This window comes from Scomber scombrus, chromosome 10 (assembly GCF_963691925.1).
Source record: "Scomber scombrus chromosome 10, fScoSco1.1, whole genome shotgun sequence".
Taxonomy (NCBI): Eukaryota; Metazoa; Chordata; class Actinopteri; order Scombriformes; family Scombridae; genus Scomber; species Scomber scombrus.
In genome coordinates this window covers 15,878,370-15,895,228 of record NC_084979.1, presented here as the reverse complement: position 1 = coordinate 15,895,228, position 16,859 = coordinate 15,878,370, and the positions used below count along the sequence as shown (strand labels likewise).

Sequence of the window (16,859 nt, the reverse complement as noted above, 5' to 3'; positions counted from 1 at the left end):
CTTTTGATTGCAAATACATAAGTCTGTGCTAAGGCATTAGTTTCTGGTAAAAACAGTAAAATTCCCCCAAACTACTTTATCTACCCTTTATCTTTAACTACCCCTATAACTGAATCACAGGAGTTCAGGTTTCTACATGGTCTCCTTATGCTAACTTTTGTAATACTTTTTCACTTCCATTCACACCTCCGGGAGGCACACCACCCATTTTGAAAACCTCTCGTTTAAAAAATTGTCTTAAAAAACAAACAAACTTAGGTACCACATAATTAATTTCTAGTGGTTCTTCTAATGGCCTTTATAAAGTGTTTTCTGGCTTGTCATGGAGATGGCTCCCTTGTCCAAGTGACACAATTATTGAACTCTGGTGAGGTGTCAACAAGGCCACAAGATGTAGCTAAAAGCTCCGGAATAAAATCCAGCAAGTGCACCATGAGAATTTATTTTAAACCCAGGATTCCAGGTTTTAACAACTGTCTGATTTCACAGTTGAGGCTCAAACACACACACTAAAGAATATGAAAAAATAAATGTTATTTGATACCTCTAAAATACTGCATGTGTTACATACGTACAATCCAATATATGGTTTTCTTGTCATTAAGTACAGGCTGCATGCTGAACTTGTGACCTTTCTACATCTGGAGGCAGCCGTTGACAATGAAAATTTCCTGACACCTTGAAAAAGCAGCACCGTTGGAGTCAGAGATAAGAAAAAAAGGAATTTATTGTATATCATCTATATACACTTTTTGAAGGTATTCTGAAAAGATTTGCACATGATTTTTCTTTTTTTTCAAATCTTGAAATATTACTCATGAATAGGATGTCTGATGGTCATATACCCATGGCAACAAATCAAACATGGACAGGAGTGTTTGGACAATTTTGGTTCAACTAACAGCAGTCCCCGCTTTTCCCCTCCCAGTCCCCCCACCCCACCCACATCCCTACCCCACACACCCCCACCCCTACCCCTATTTCCGCTACGCTCTGCCTGCTGAACTTCTACCCATGTTAACAGTAGCAGCAACATTTCTGGGGTACACAGCCAACGACCTGAAAAAACAAAAAGGAAAAAAAATAGGAGAAATAACAAGTAGGAAGAGGGGAAAGACAAGTCTTAAGTTTATCTACCTCAGTGCAGAGGACCCAGTGTTTGAGACAGCATGCAAAATGGACACCAACATGACACATGGATTCTGGATCAAGTGTTGATAATCATGACACAACTAACATTAACTAAAGTCCATGTGGACATAACAGTGCAGAGCCCAATGATGACAAAATGTCAGTGTAATACTTTCATAATCTTGTCTGCAAGCAGACGACAAAGTAGAAGGATAACATGCAGTTTCACTTTTACAGCATGTCTGCCTTTGAAGGTAAAACCTCTGAACTACTTATCACATCTAACCCAATGTTCCCTGGAATCCAGGTGTGTGAACTGTCAGCAGGTGTGTTTATTTCTGAATAAATAGCTGTCGGCAGTATCAGAATTCAAGGTTAACACTCCTAAAATATTCCAGTGTCAATGAGAAGGAGATGTCACCCCAGAGGACATTATGTAGAAACAGACCTGCATTACTGAGCACTGAAAAAGAGCTCAACAAGCAACTCCAACAAATTAAAAAAACAGAAGTTGCAGCAAAATGATCTGGGATCAGTAGTACCACCAAACTGCCATGAGAGGAGCGAGTGAAAAACAAATCCAGCAGATGCCATGACAGTCTTATTTCCTGGCACAGTCAGAAACCATGCAAACAGATTTTAAAGTACCATTCAAGCAAAAACATTTTTTTTTTCAAATCCACTGTTCAGATGTCACACGGGAGCTTGTGGCATAAAAAGGAAAAAAAAGAAGCATGTTTTATATACAAATCATATGTACCCATCATCAGTAGTGTCTAATGTCAAAGTCAAAAGAAAACACCGATCGTTATGTCTTTACACAAAACACAAAAATACATTTAAAAAACAAAAGAAAAACAGTATTTTTCATTGCCATTTCATACGCCTCTTATTTGCTCAGTGTGCATGATGTCATCGCCTGTCACCAACAGGGGTTATGGCTACATCCATATTTTAACTGAGTATCTTATTAAATGAACGCAGCGACGCCTGAATCTGAACCATGGTGAAGACTTGGACTGAACTACATTAATTTTTCCTACCAAGACTCTGGCTTGTCACGTCTCATCTCACAGTGTTCATCAACATGAAATTAAAACTATCAACAAATAAATTAAAATTAAAAACCATCCCAAACATTATCCCTGCCACGTTTCAAACTAACACCAGGAGTGGATCGCATCTATTGTGCCAAACCTAAGAGGTCTCGCACGTGATGAGGAAGCTACAGTTGTTTGTAGGATATTTAAATGAGGGATTAAAAAGCACAATCTGGCTGTTGATGCTAAATTACCAAATGTCCAATAACGGATTTCGTCTAATGAACTACAGACTATACCAGAGGACATCTTTGTGTCTTTGAGACATGCTAGTAGTCCAGACACATTTTACACATGATTAAAAACAGTGCTTCAGCCTCTCACCCCCTCCCTCACACACTCACAGCGACAGCATGTGTAGTTGCATGGCCAACAGAAGTTAAGTGTTATTATTCTTGAACTTGAAACCCACAACATGCTTGACTCTTCTGGACAAGGTTAGTCGGTCATGGGACAATTTCAGAGAGGTAAAAAAGATCAAACGAACAAAAAAATCCCGTCACTGTACAATAGTTTTTCCTGCCATGGGAAATGAAAAAAAAAAAAAAAGTTGAGTGTGATGATATTAACAGTGGTAGTGCTGTAGTGTTGTGGCCCATGGAGAAGGGGGGGGGGGGGGGTCGAAGGGGACGGGTCGAAGGGGACGGGAAGGAGACACGAGGAACAAAAGGGGAGATAGGAGGAGGGGAGGACGGTCGATAGGGGAGGGTGATTCTCAGTAGTTTTGGCTAAAAAGGTGAGGTAGGCCTTGTCACAACTTGGAGTGTGGCTTTAAAACTGGCAGGGTTTTCATTTGCAGTCTGTCTTTAGTGTTTGTTTCCTATGGGAGTGTGGTCTAGTTGTGCGTCTCCAGAGCGCCTCGTCACCGCCTGGCCGCTCACATCTTGACGTCCTCCTCCACGCTGAGCTGAGACAGAGTTTTCTTTATGCGCAGGGCCGTCAGCCTGGCTGCTCCGTTGGCGTACCAGCACTCCCTCATGATCTTCCCCATCACACGTAGTGACTGCACAGGTAAGGAAACACGGGTTAGATTTTAAATAAACTGAGTTTAAATCTAAAACAAGACCTCTGAATAAATGACAGCTACGGTTAAAGATGTCTAATAATGACTTAAAAAATTACAATTTTCCACAAATTATAAAACTATTTAATCTAATGGAAGTATTCTACATTTTTTGTGTATCATTACACAAACATGTCCTCTGAAATGCAGACTGATGCATTTGCTCACTCTGGAAATTATTTAAACTTTTAGTGTGGATAAAAACCAGTCAAGTTGCAGTTTACATTCATGTCTGTCCAGACTCATAATATTTGTAGTGAAGACTTTGACAGAATTTAATATAAAAAAGGTATTTATTGTATTTTCCTTGTACGTGTTCACATGATTGATCAATAAATATAAATCTGAACAAAACGTTGTAGCCATGATGGTTGATGATGCTTCAGATATGAATGTTGCTGCAAAAAAGCTTCAAACTCTAAACATTTCTGAGTTATGATGTTGAATAACAGCCAGAAGTGTTTTTGTAGAACATTATGATGTCACAGTAAAGTTGACCTTTGACCTTTTAGATATAAAAAAACATCACTTAAATTTGATGTTTTTAGACATTTGTGTCAAAATGTGTCTTCATTAGCATATGAGTTATTGAGTCATATAACTAAATATGACTAAAAGTGTATTTTGTGAGGTCACGGTGACCTTAACCTTCGACAACCAAATTCTAATCAGTACATCCTTCAGTCCAAGTGGACGTTTTTGCCAGATGTAATGAAATTCTCTCCAGACATTCCTGAGATGTCACGTTGATGAGAACGTGGGACGGACGTGAGGTTACAGTGACCTTGATCTTGGAGACCAAGTGGACATTTGTGCCAAATTTGAAAAAATTCCCTCAAGGCGTTCCAGAGATAGTGTTCACGAGTATGGGACTGACGGACTACACGGAAAACATAATGAAAAATATAAATGAGCTCACTGGTGAATCAATCCTAACTTTAGGGGTATAGTTCACACTAGCAGACAGACAGCAGCAACACATCAGTAGAATGAGGCCTGTGAAAACTGAGCTCTGCACTATTATAGTACAAGAAAATAACGGGACCTGTAGGCTATTTAATTAATTTAATGCTCCCCACAACAGTGATTCACAAATTATTGCTCCATACTTAAGTACTCTAGTCAGGACGTCCTGTGCTGCCAAACTGATAATGCATAACTGCCTCTCTACAGCTACTGAATATTTTTAGAACCCCGTCGGAGCAGCTGTTGGTGTATATAGAGTGTGAAATACCTCGTAGCTCTGCCACCAGTTGGGCACGTTGGGCCTCAGTTTCTGGTCGCACACCACCTTCCTCATCTCCTCTATAGAAGGGTCAGAGGGCACGAGGTCGTAGTAGGGCAGCTGGTACTCCTCATGGATACCTGAAGTAAACAGACTCTGGTTTAATGCTCTTGTTCATTAGACTGATTCATTTCACATAAAGAACAAGGACTTTACCTCCTGCATTGCAGCGACGCGCAATCTCCCAATACACCAGGCCCAGCGCGTAGATGTCAGCACACTTGAAAGAATCAAAGTGTTTCATGTTGATGGTTTCGTCCAGGACTTCTGGAGCCATATACCTGGGATTGACACAAAGGGCGGCAATGACTAATAGCACCAAGTAAGAGTTTGGAAATGACTGTCTCATGGTTTTTAAGGCATTCAAGCTCACCAAACTGGCAGTTTGGCTTCACAAATAATTCTAAAGATTAATGGCTGTTTTTGGTCTTTTCACGGGATTTGTTGACAGAAAAAACAAATATAGAACGTCACCAGACCTGCGAGATCGCTAATGTCTAAATCCGGATGTGTGCTTATGAGTAAATGAATATGGAAACATTTACCTCTTAGTGCCCACGCGCTGGTTAGGTGCTATATCGATTGTGTCTGTGATGGACTCATGGCGGACTGCCAGGCCGAGGTCAGCTATGGCACACATGCCGTTCTTCTTAACCAAGATATTTTTAGACTTGAGGTCACGATGAGCAATGCCAGGCTTACCTGCGGGAAAACAGATAACACATCATTACATTTGCATCAAGAGCTTAGCAGAAATGGCAAATGTTTTCTGAATGAAAAGAAGAAAAAAAAAAAGTGGGGGGGGGGGACTGTGCAATATACAGTTCCTGCTGTGTTTGTTCATTCATTTCTCATGCTGTGTTTAACATGACAGTTCATCTCACCTTGAGTGCCGAGGATCTCCATGTGAAGGTGTGCCAGTCCACTAGCAGCTGACAGGGCCAGTTTGATCATGCCCTCAATGGTGACGGAGTAACGGTTCAGGTAGTCAAAAAGGGAGCCATGCTCATGATAGTCTGACACCAGCCACAGCTGAGTCCATGTGCCATTGTCTGAAAAAGAGCAAGAGACAATGAGTCATACTATAGTCGTGCAAAATACAATTTCTTCAATGGATCCCTTCCTTCCTGTCTCAACCTCCCTCTTCTGTTTGTTTCAAGGACAGACTAAGTCTTACTTTAACTTTCTTGTAATGTAGGTGGTCTGAGACCTAATTGCGCTTGTTGTACATTTCAGATACACACCAGAAATATTCATGGGACTGGTTCAACTCTACACATAGAAACACTTGCCCACCTTTATTGTCCGCTGCAATGAATCCGAGGATGTTTTCATGACGCAGCATGATTGTCTGGTAGATCTCAGCCTCTCGGAACCAGGAGCGCTCCTCTCTGGATGAGAAGATCTTCACCGCCACATCTCCTCCCCTCCACTTTCCTCGCCAGACTTCACCGAAACGACCCTTTCCTATTATCTCCTGCAGAACAATTGTCCTGGCTACTGTTCGCTGCACAAACAGCGGCAAACCTGAGGGGGGCAGTAGACCGCAAATGAATTTACTTGTACTCTCTGTAGACTACTTTTCTAGGTGAGGAGCGGCAGATACACTCTCAGCAGATTGTAGTTCAGTTTCATTATTTTTTTATGTTTTATAGAACAAGTGATTAATTAAGAAAATACTTGGCCGATGACTCAATTAAAATAATCTTCAGTTGCAGCTGTACTCTGTTTGCTTGCCTCACTGTATGTCATGTCTGTTTATGTTAAATCACATGAAATATTGTGCCATGATTCACCAATTAACAATTTTTAACGTATTTGTAGGACACAGAAAAACCTGTCCTACAACTCCGTTTCCTATTTTTAAAAACTTTACATCAGTGTGTCATATCAGGTAGGCAGCATGTATTTACCAGAGCCCGATCCAGAGGTGGACATGTCGTAGATGAGGTCCTGCAGGGTCTTGTCCTTGGCCAGGTACAGATGGTCACAGGATGGGTCCTCAACCTCCAACCTCTGCCTGTGGCTGTAAGCCCTCTGATGATACTGGAACAGGAAAACACCAACCATCAGCAGGACGCAGAGCAGGAACACTGGTCCTGCGATGACCGCCACCAGCTCCACTGGCCCCCAGGAGCTTCCTGAGCCTGACCAGTCCCCCTCCGTTGTTGGAACTAGGAAGGTAAAACAGAAGAGATGGAGAAATCGAGGGGATTACTTTAAAAGTCAAAAGACTGAAACTGTTGTTTGATGTGATTTTTGTCAGCTGTTTGATGATGGGGCCTCACCAGGGACCTTCAGGTCAATACTGTTGCAGTAATCTACATAGCAGCAATGTGTGTTGAGCAGGCCTTCAGCACTCAGACAGTAGAAGGGTTGTCCAGGGGGAACCAGGTTGTCCCGGTTGATACAGATGCGTACGTGTTGCTCCTTCCCCTGGATGTAGTACGTGGAGGCCATGCAGGCGCCATCTGTCTCACACTCATAGCCTGTCTTCTCACAGTTTGTACAGTTACAACGCAGAGCTGTGGGGAAAAAAAGCAAATTAAGCAAATTAAAGCAAATTCAGATCTTATCAGGTGGAGCCACAAGGTTGAACACATTTCACTTTGCAATTTTGTCCAGCAGGGGGCGAGTTAGCCCCAGTTTCAACACAGGATGCAAATAGTGTCCTGCTCAGTTGTAGGCATTTTGTGACATGCAGACACAGAGCTTGGAGTTAGTAGCAGCAGCCAGACGGCCCCAGCGGTCCTGAAATCAGATCCTTCACTGCAGATGAACCCAAACATGCTGGGTGGAGACGGACCTGCCCAGTGGGACAGACAAAGTGAAACCCAACAAGGGGACAGCTCTCCTGCCAAATCCCCAATGCAGCATTCTAATCCATTCCTCTCTTCTGTCTTTCTCACACTGACACAGAGAGCTGCCACTGTTTAAGCTAATGAGATGGGAGTTTTATTAAACACAGCACACTCCTGCGCAGGGACCTATTAAAGCTGACACAATGGAACTCCTGCCGCTGCCGTAATAAAACTACGGTGGTCCATCTACACACTCAAATGAGGCCAGAGCCAGAAAGTCCGCACAAATCTGCCACATCTAAAACAGAACCAATGTCGGTTGAGCAACCCAGAGAGCAAACTCATTAGATTTGGACTGAAATGTGATTTTGAGTCATAGCACACATGCTTCTCATTTAGATTAAGGTCAGCACAAAAGGCTTCTTACAAGGTTTCCTCCTCCACCGAACAGAGTGCAAAGCAGGACCAGGCAAGGCTGGATGGTTGTGGGACTAGTTTTCACATGGTAAAAAACACAAGGAAGCGGCTCAGCTCAACTGAACCTCAGCCAGCGATAAATGACGAACTGTCTGACTGACAACAGGGCCGTGAGTGAGGCGTGACAGGCTGAGAGCTGCTCCTCGCTCGCAACAAAGACCGGACCACTCAAGATTAATCGCTGTGGACTTAACAAAAGACAAGACCACCGTACCAACAACACAGGAAGAGACATAAAGCAGAGAGGAATTTCAATCCTTATTCTCTTACATAAAGAGAGGCTCAGCATCGGTTGGACCACTGACAATGTCTGGCCCAAAGGAAAGAAAACATTTGAAGAGTGGCAAGCTTCCACTAATCCTTTGTGTCTTATCCTGAGGGTTTCTTTGACCAGATGAGCTCACTGATCTTCCCGGTTTGTACCAACTTGAGTCTCTGTCAAAAAGATGTCAACAGATTTTAACACTTTCATGAACCAACTAAGCTGTGACACGATGAGGCTTTTGTTCAGTCTAATAATAATAATACAAATAATAAAACAAATGTAAAAAACCTGAGCTGAAAATGACTGATACATCGATTGCACCATCAGCATGTAACATCCAAATGACCGTAACCACAACCCTAGTGTCATAGGAGTGGTTTCCACCCAGCTGAACTCCGGGTAGGTTGCAATCTGTGTGGGAGCATTTTTTGCATGTAGCGTGTATGCTGATGTGTCTATGCTTGTCCACTGATCGGTAACTGGAAATGTGAAACACTTCAAGTAGGATTTCCGTAATATTTCCCATCTGTTTAATGTTTGGTATTTCTGTGTGAGTGTATGTCTTTCTGTTCAGGAGGCAAGCGGGAAAGTGGCAGGAACTCTTGGTGGAGTGCGTCCAAATTCACTGCAGTTCGCATGCTGATGGAATTTCCTACAGATTACACAGAGGTGAAGCAGGATGGACCTGATAAAAAGAGAGAAAAACAAGCCCTGTGCCACATCACGCTAATCTGCAGTATTAATGGAGCAAATAGTTAAGTGAAAGAGAACAGATGACAGGAGTAAACAGCAGTAGGTTAGGAAGCCAGACGGACGACGCTCAATATCCATCATCAAATTGAAACCCCTTGAACCCTCCTTCTATCAGCCTCTTTTTCTTTTTTAATTTTGTAGGACTGAGTTAAACAAATCCATCTTTTAGCAAGATACACACACACACCTCTCTAAACTAGATTTATTGCCCTTAATTTTCCTCACAGGAATTAAACTGAAGGCTATTAAAGTTCTTTACATACATATTGCTCCAATATACATCAATAAATGAACAAGAGCATTGAGCTGATAAGAACATCATGATTTGAAATGAACAGGCGCATCTATCACAGAGAGCATGTGTGCGGTAAGACAGATGGTACACAGACATACAGAAGCTCAGGAAGGAAACCCAACATGACTGAAAACACACACATTCCCGCCTCGAGTCTATAACGGACGGTTAGTGGTCTACCAAGAGTTTGGTTTGTGGCAAGTCTTCCCTCTCATTAAGGGCTACCTTGTGACTGTCCAGATGTATTCACACCAACAAGCAGAAATACCAGAACTGGCTGGCATAGGAGGAGAGAATGTGCACTTTAATATCAAGAGAAAACAAACTATTTATAAATAAAATAACTTGGAAAGGATTCGTTTTTGGCTAATCCGGTTGACTAAATACCTAAAAATGTAGGTTATTCATCACAATGAAGCAAAACTTCTGTAAGCCACATTAGTCCTGCATTGCTCATTACAACCTCATATGAGCGGAAATGTTTAAAGGAATAACTCAATAGAAACAACGTTGCGAAATATCAACCCAGCTGGCTCACTGTTCAAACAGCACATCATCAGATCTTAAAGAGTTATTTCACAAAACAATGAGGTAAAATGTCAAACCAAGACCTCAAAGATATTCACAATAAACGTCATCCAAGACAGGGTTTGGGCGGACAGCTACATCACAGCTACAGTGTCCGAGGAAGAATTTCAAGCCCACCAGCATTCAAACAAATGCCATGCTGTTTGCTCCACGTATCTCACTGCATTCAAAGCAGAAGTGTTACAGAGATACACTTGGAGTAAAATCAAGTCTAAATACACACAGATCTGAGTTGAGGCCTGGTGTGTGTGGTGGGTTTTTTTGTGAGTGAACTCTGCTCTTGTATCCACATAATTGGTGGTCTTTACACTGGTCCTTTGTGTGGCGATTAAGACGACATGAGGAGGGATTGGACTGGCCCCGCACAAACAAAGAGCAGAGCGGAGTGGGGGAGCACACTTTTGAGTGGAGCAGTGAAGGAGGGGGATGGGTGGTGCACAGGGGACAGACCGGGGGGTTAACAGTAACAACCTCTGATGTTTGGGGGGCGGGGGGCTGCTCTGGGCCAGACAGAGTGGGGGCTGCTCCCAAATTGGGCTGGACAATACAGAGGGGAGGGGGGGCAGCAGGGGTAACGATCTGGACTTACAGGGTCCCCCCCCCCAGCTGCGACTGGGGTCTGCCCAAAGTGACCAGCTGCGACCGCCATTAAAACCCAGTCTAGACTTTGACTTACGGGGGAGGGGATAAATAACAGGAAAAGGGAACCGTGAAGGAAAAAAAGGGGTGAATGCAGCACAAAAAAAGTGACTCCTTTGAGCTGCTGGTGTGTTAAGTTCCTATCATACCGTTCATGTTGAGACAGGAAATGGCAGACATAGTGAGGAAGGGATTAATAAAACATTGTTGCCATAACCAGCATCACCTTAACTCGGACCCGACTAAAAACCACAGCATAGTCCCACTCCAAACAGCTTTACACATTACCCTTGTTGACCGTGTGTGTGTGTGTGTGTGTGTGTGTGTGTGTGTGTGTGTGTGTGTGTGTGTGTGTGTGTGTGTGTGTGTGGTCAGACCTACTCGTGCGAAGCAACCCTGTCAAAACAAGGTGAACTCTCATATGGAAAGCAAACCTGGGACGATGGGACGATCAATTCAGAATCAAATGTTTTTATGCAAATCAAAGTTTTTCCATGTATCCCTAAATACAAAGATGATAAAGTCTGTCTATAAAATATGCTCTGCGCAGTGGCAGCTTACACAAACACAGAGGGTTTCTGGGGGCTACGCGATGCAGACAGACAGTTGGTATGTGCATGCATGTGTGTGTGTGTGTATATGGGGAGCAGAGCACCATTACCAAAATGCACTGCCTGAAATTAGATCCATACAGATACCAGACAGAGCTGATCAAGACAAGCAGACGCCACCAGACAGTGTGAGTGCAACAGACACACACAGGCGCATGCATACGCACACACCACAACTGTGTCCTAATCAATGCTAGGGGAAGGAGGAAAGTCATTACCTTTGTCTGCATCTCAGGGTCAGATTACTGATCTGATTCTAAAGTGAAGTCTCTGGGGCCGAGGCTGCCTCTACTATCTACTACCAACCACCACCCTCCAGGCAACATCTCCTGTCTGACTGTCTGCGGCCCCGCACCAGTTCAAAGGCACACGGGTGTGAGCACAGGCTCAATCTGGGCTTGATGCTGGTGCTCAAATTCCCAAACTGGTCATTGTTCTTCTATAATGTCCCAGTATGTTGCAGTGCTGTGAGCTCATGCATCTGCCATGTGACTTGAGCTTAAAACCCCTTTTGAGTTTTAGCAGATCAGAAATGTACCAACTCCTCCATTTTTTTTAACAGCCGCTGGCACATTTTCACTATGTGTGCAGCTGCGACCGGGTATCAAACTTCAACACAAGTTTGGTATGTACCAATAAAAACTGTTAAGTACCTAAAGCTGCCATTAAAACAGTTTCTTTTTTTTTAAATGCCAGTTTCATTTAGGCTAGTGTGCTAGTGTAACTCCTTGTGTTTATACAACATTTAATATTTAATAACTTTAAGTGAAAACAAAGATTTCATACAAGAAAATGTAAGTATTGAAATAAGCTTTTTGTGAAATCTGTGTTAGCACAGATTAGCATGATTCCCAGCCATCGATTCGCTACAGTGTAAAGTCAAGAGATGCTCAAAAAGAGCTTCTCCTGACTTTACACTTATATAAGACTGACATTTTGCAAAATGTTATGACAGATTTTAAGATGCAATTTTCTAAACTAACAATATAAAACCAATCCAATTAAAACTCATTCGCATAAAAACTGGAGAAAACTTGATGGTAGTCAATGATTCCATGTCGACAAAAAAAAAAAAGGATCAGTTTTATTTCACATAAAATGCATAAGCAGACATTATGACACCAAACCAGCTGATGATTATCATCATCATCATCATCATCATCAGATAAGCCAGACACTGTGTTGACAGGTAAGTCATTCAGGTTTCTGCTCATTCTTTCTGATGAAGGCCTAAAAGGCAGGAGAAACAAGTATGTACTTTAAAAACTAACCTGATACAAGATGGATAACATGCTAACCAAATCTATATTTACCAACCCACCCTACTCTCGATCACATCAATTAAAGCATATCATTTCTTAGTGAAGTACTCGAGAAAACTTGACTGTAAGTGGACTGCACACCTTCCGGCAGAAAATGACGAGGCAGAGCAGGTCTTATCTACATTCCAACAGCAGCAAAGAAAACAAAAACACCTCTACAAAGAGAGCCGTAATGGAAGATGGGTGTCAAGTTTAGCCCTATAGACATGAACTCACATAGCTACTGGATCTGTCTGGGTGTACTGTGACAACAGCAGCTCTATATCTTCAAGTACAGTTAAGTTGAAGCTCTAACGCGTCCACTACAAAGACCCTTTTACAACAAAAAAAGAAAAAGAAAAAAGAGAGAGACAAAAGTGTTCTGAGTGAATTAACGGCCCAGAGAAGAGGCTGACCCACGGTGAAATGACTGGTTCTGTGGTGGTAGTAATCCCTTGTGGTCCAACATCAGTAATGGCGGTGCTGGGTCAGTCAGAGGCTACACTGTCTGCTATAGCAATTAGGGCTCAGTGCCTCCGGGCCAACGGAGGTCATTAACGACATAGGTCATTATGGAGGGAAAAGTAGACCACCCCAGACCTGACCTGAACCTGACTGGCTCAGTGCCCAATTATAGAAACTGTTGGTTAACACTGATTTCTAAAAAAGAGAAAGCGTCCGGGCCAGGAAGTAACGAGAAATTTTATACAGAGGACGTGCAGCTTCATTTGATTATAATTTAGCTGCAGGGAGCGAGCAGCCAAAACATCCACCCATCTAGAACAGGCCTCGACAACGGTTATGCATTTAGGAGCAAAAATCAACAACACCTTTCTCCTTTTCAAGCTTAAACCAACTGCATATTGTACCACCACCCCACCCCTGTCCAAACTCTGTTCTCGTTACAAACACACACCTTTGAACCCAATAAGTTTCACGCTTTCGCTGTACATTCCCTTGGCTCTAATCTAATGGGCAGGTGTACACATGTTCTGATCTCACTCGCTCGTGTTTCTTCCACCTGAACTCTTTCACACCAAATTTGACATTAAAACAGCACCTGTAGCAGAGTTAAGCCCTGCACAGGCCGTTTCCCTGAACGAGTTGAGAAGTAGGGACATTTCTGGGTTTCCAATCGCTCCGTCTCTGATTTACACAGAGGCCTGTCAGGAAATGACAAGACTCTGGCAGAGATGTGGTAGGGCTACTAAAAGTGAGTGCAGAGTTCAAGAGATAGTAAGATCTAACCAAAGGCCATTCTTTACCCTAGGGAAAGGGGGAAAAAAACAAAAACACAATCCATATGAAAGCCTTCTCAGCACCCAATGGTGGCAGTGAGTAAGTGAAAGCTGAAGTGGGACCACAGATAACAGAGTACAGATTAAATCCTGATAAAACACCAAGGCCTTTAATATGAGAGATAGAGAAAGGGGAGGGCGGGAGGAAAAGAGAAACAGAGGGACGCGCCCTACCTCACGGCAGTGTGGTTGACAGTGCCCATATCACATTGCCACTGTGTTCAATGCACCAGGACAGACTGCGTCACACAGGCTTGTAATGCCCATAACACCAGTGACTCCTAATCCTTATGAAGTCAACAACACGTGACAGATTCATCAAACCTGTGAGTAAAGAGTATTCTCACAAGAACGTATAACATTTGCTCTAGCTTAGCCACATTCGGGTTTGTCTGGTTTCTGCCTTTGCATGGTGTAATCCATTATATGGTGTGAAACCATGGCTCCAGACAGACTTGTGGGCCCCTTTCACTAAAGACCCTGCCAGCTGGACAAACCCATCATCACACCGTCTGCTCAGGCCACACACACCTACCCCCACTCTCCCCTCACACACCATTGTTAATGTTGGAGTTACCCAGTCACACAAACTGGCCACACAGGTGTGATAATTTTCCCAGCATGCCTCATGTGAACCGATCTACCTCAGTGTACACCCTTATCTAAACTAAGCGGGGGAGGCATATTTTCCTGATTCTTGGAAGGATGACTCAACTGTTAAAAGCACAACATACACTTTAGAAGATGACAATGCACTGAACATATTTATTCTGGCACACGGTGTCAAATCTTTTTATTACTTTGTTTATCTGTATGATGGCAAGTTGAAACAAGGCAGGACGGCTTCTAAATATGGAGACACAGGAAGAACAAACAAATGGAGGCTTGCGTAACCTAAGACATGCGTGAGTATTAAATTGTCATATAAATGGAGGATGGTTTTTGTGCATGTGTGTATCTGTCAAGGCACAAAATAAGCACCAGCCACTAGACAAATGTTGATAAGAAGTGCAAGTGGTTGGTAGATTTGCTTCACTCACCAGCCAAAAGAAACCAATGGTCATCTGCTGTTAAAACATGGACATTTACTCCCCATTTGACCGGTGGATAATAAAATTTATTTTGCACCTTTTTCATGCAACCCAACTGCTCTTTAGCTCAACGCTACCATTTTGAGGCCGTAAACCCTCTGTTTTATCCCTCCACTTTTCTATCTTTTTCTCTTTTGGGGGGGGGGGGGGATAACTTTGTACATGGAGTGCTTTAACTGTAATCATTTTATCAGTGTTTCTTTACTGCATGCATATTTGTGCGTAAATCCATAAATAAAGTAAATTGAGGATGTCCAGGACAAAGCATGCTGCAGAGGCAAACATCCACAAGTTTATAGCAACATACGCCCCTTTGAGGCAGTGGTGAGGGGCTGGTATCAGCTGCTCCAGCAGACGGACAGGATTCAGACTGAAGCAGCCCCATAACTGGCGCCTCAAAAGACCCCACTTGCCACATTTCCATTACAATGAACCCAGACTTCAACTCTGACTTCTGTCTGGGATGGCTGAATGCACGGCTGTTGTCACCCTATGCCAGCATTCACTTTCTGCTGGAGGCCGCTAAGCAGCCTTTTCACTCCTTACAAATGGACACCAATGCAAAGAGCTGCCAGTGTTTACTCTCAAAAACACATTTCATCCACTAAAGTAGGCTAGGCCTTCATTCACAGACTCCCTTTCTCCTCTTTCCAGCGTGGAAACCAGCGCTCACAGCATGTGTTCAAACTGTAACTGATCACATTGCACATATTTAACCCGCCAGATATCATTTCATTGTGTTTTTATCCAAACAAACACAACAATAAGCAGTCACAACACGATATTTGTTTTACGAATATGTTAGCATAACAGCCACCGAGAGATAGCTTTAACTTCAATATCAACACCACATCGGGTATTATTACTCGGTGTGTCCATGCTTCACAATATCATTCTTTGTTGTAGTTCACAAACAAAGCACATTTATCGACAATATTCAACTTTAGATAGTTAATTACCTAGTTAGCTAGCAAACGTTAGCTGGCGCCTAAGAATAAACAGCCCCACTATGTTGTTGTTGTTGTGGTTTAGCTACTTGCTCCACTCAATAAAGACCAACAAGTCGGGTTTTGTCAGTCGGTAAAGAAAAAAAATTACACTCGACAACAAACTAACAAACAGCCTGACTTTTGGTACGGGTGAGTCGAGGTTTTGAGGTCAACGCTAGCTACATACGGTTAGCTAAATCCCCAATACACAGCGCCATGACGATGAGCGACAACAGGCGATGCCCAGTCCAGGAAAACACATCGAGACAAAAGCCGGAGAGGTGCTCCGATTAAACTTACCATCAGCGACAGCCACCAAGCCGAACAGGGCCAGCAGCGTTGGGGCAATTTGTTTTAGAGCCATTTCTTCTGAATTCCCATCTCTCCGCGATGAAATGCGTCCGAAGTGTGTCGTTATCAACACGAGCAGACCTGAAACACAACCACAGTCCGACCGCACACAACCACCACACCACCAGATACGAGCCAGCCAGGCCAGTGACGTGTTTAAAGGGGTGTGCGTGCGTGTTTAAAGGGGAGGGCCGCCTGTAAGTCTGCAGGTCAGGAGCTGTGTGTTGTAAAAAAAGAGTGTATGAATTACAGTCTTACAGTCTCACATAACCATGAGGCAGAGTGAGCCTTGCAGACACAGAATATGTTTATTTCATCTTTGGGAAAGCAGTAAATTACTTCATGTACTAAAGCTTAAGGATCTCACATTAAAGATGTGCATTTAGTCGAATGCATCCCTGAAAAAATATGTGTTTTTTTTATGTTGTTTATTTATGCTTTTTAACGAACCTTTAAATAGTGTGCTCTGTAAATGGCGTTGTTTATTTGGAAGGGGAACACTGTACTGTGCATGATTTTATGGATGTAATTGAAACTTGAACCTTGATTGAGGTCATTACTTTACAGCTGCAAGATTACTCAATTCATTGATTAGTTGCCAACTCTTAAATGAATCGCTAACCTTTTTTTTAAATGTCAAAATTCTGTGATATCTGTTTCTTAAGTGTGAATATTTCCTGGTGTTCTGTGACAGTAAACTGGATATCTTTGGGTTGTGGACAAAAGAAGAAATTTGAAGGTGTGACCTTGAAAATAACAGAATAACAGAATAATCATTCAGTCTTATTGTAACCAAAACCGAAAAATGTGAAATCGTCAGA

At 42.8% G+C, this 16,859-nt stretch overlaps 1 protein-coding gene across 1 annotated transcript; it reads right to left on the bottom strand.

Annotated features, from left to right (window-relative positions):
- Window positions 1-983: 983 nt before the first annotated feature.
- On the bottom strand, window positions 984-16,136 carry acvr1ba (activin A receptor type 1Ba). Its single transcript, XM_062426929.1, has 9 exons — window positions 15,988-16,136; window positions 6,868-7,104; window positions 6,493-6,753; window positions 5,876-6,106; window positions 5,464-5,631; window positions 5,125-5,281; window positions 4,736-4,860; window positions 4,529-4,659; window positions 984-3,234 (listed from the first exon to the last, which is right to left on the bottom strand). Exons 1-9 carry the CDS (start codon window positions 16,049-16,051, stop codon window positions 3,109-3,111), a joined length of 1,500 nt encoding a protein of 499 aa, XP_062282913.1. The 5' UTR covers window positions 16,052-16,136; the 3' UTR covers window positions 984-3,108.
- Between the last annotated feature and the right edge of the window lie 723 nt (window positions 16,137-16,859).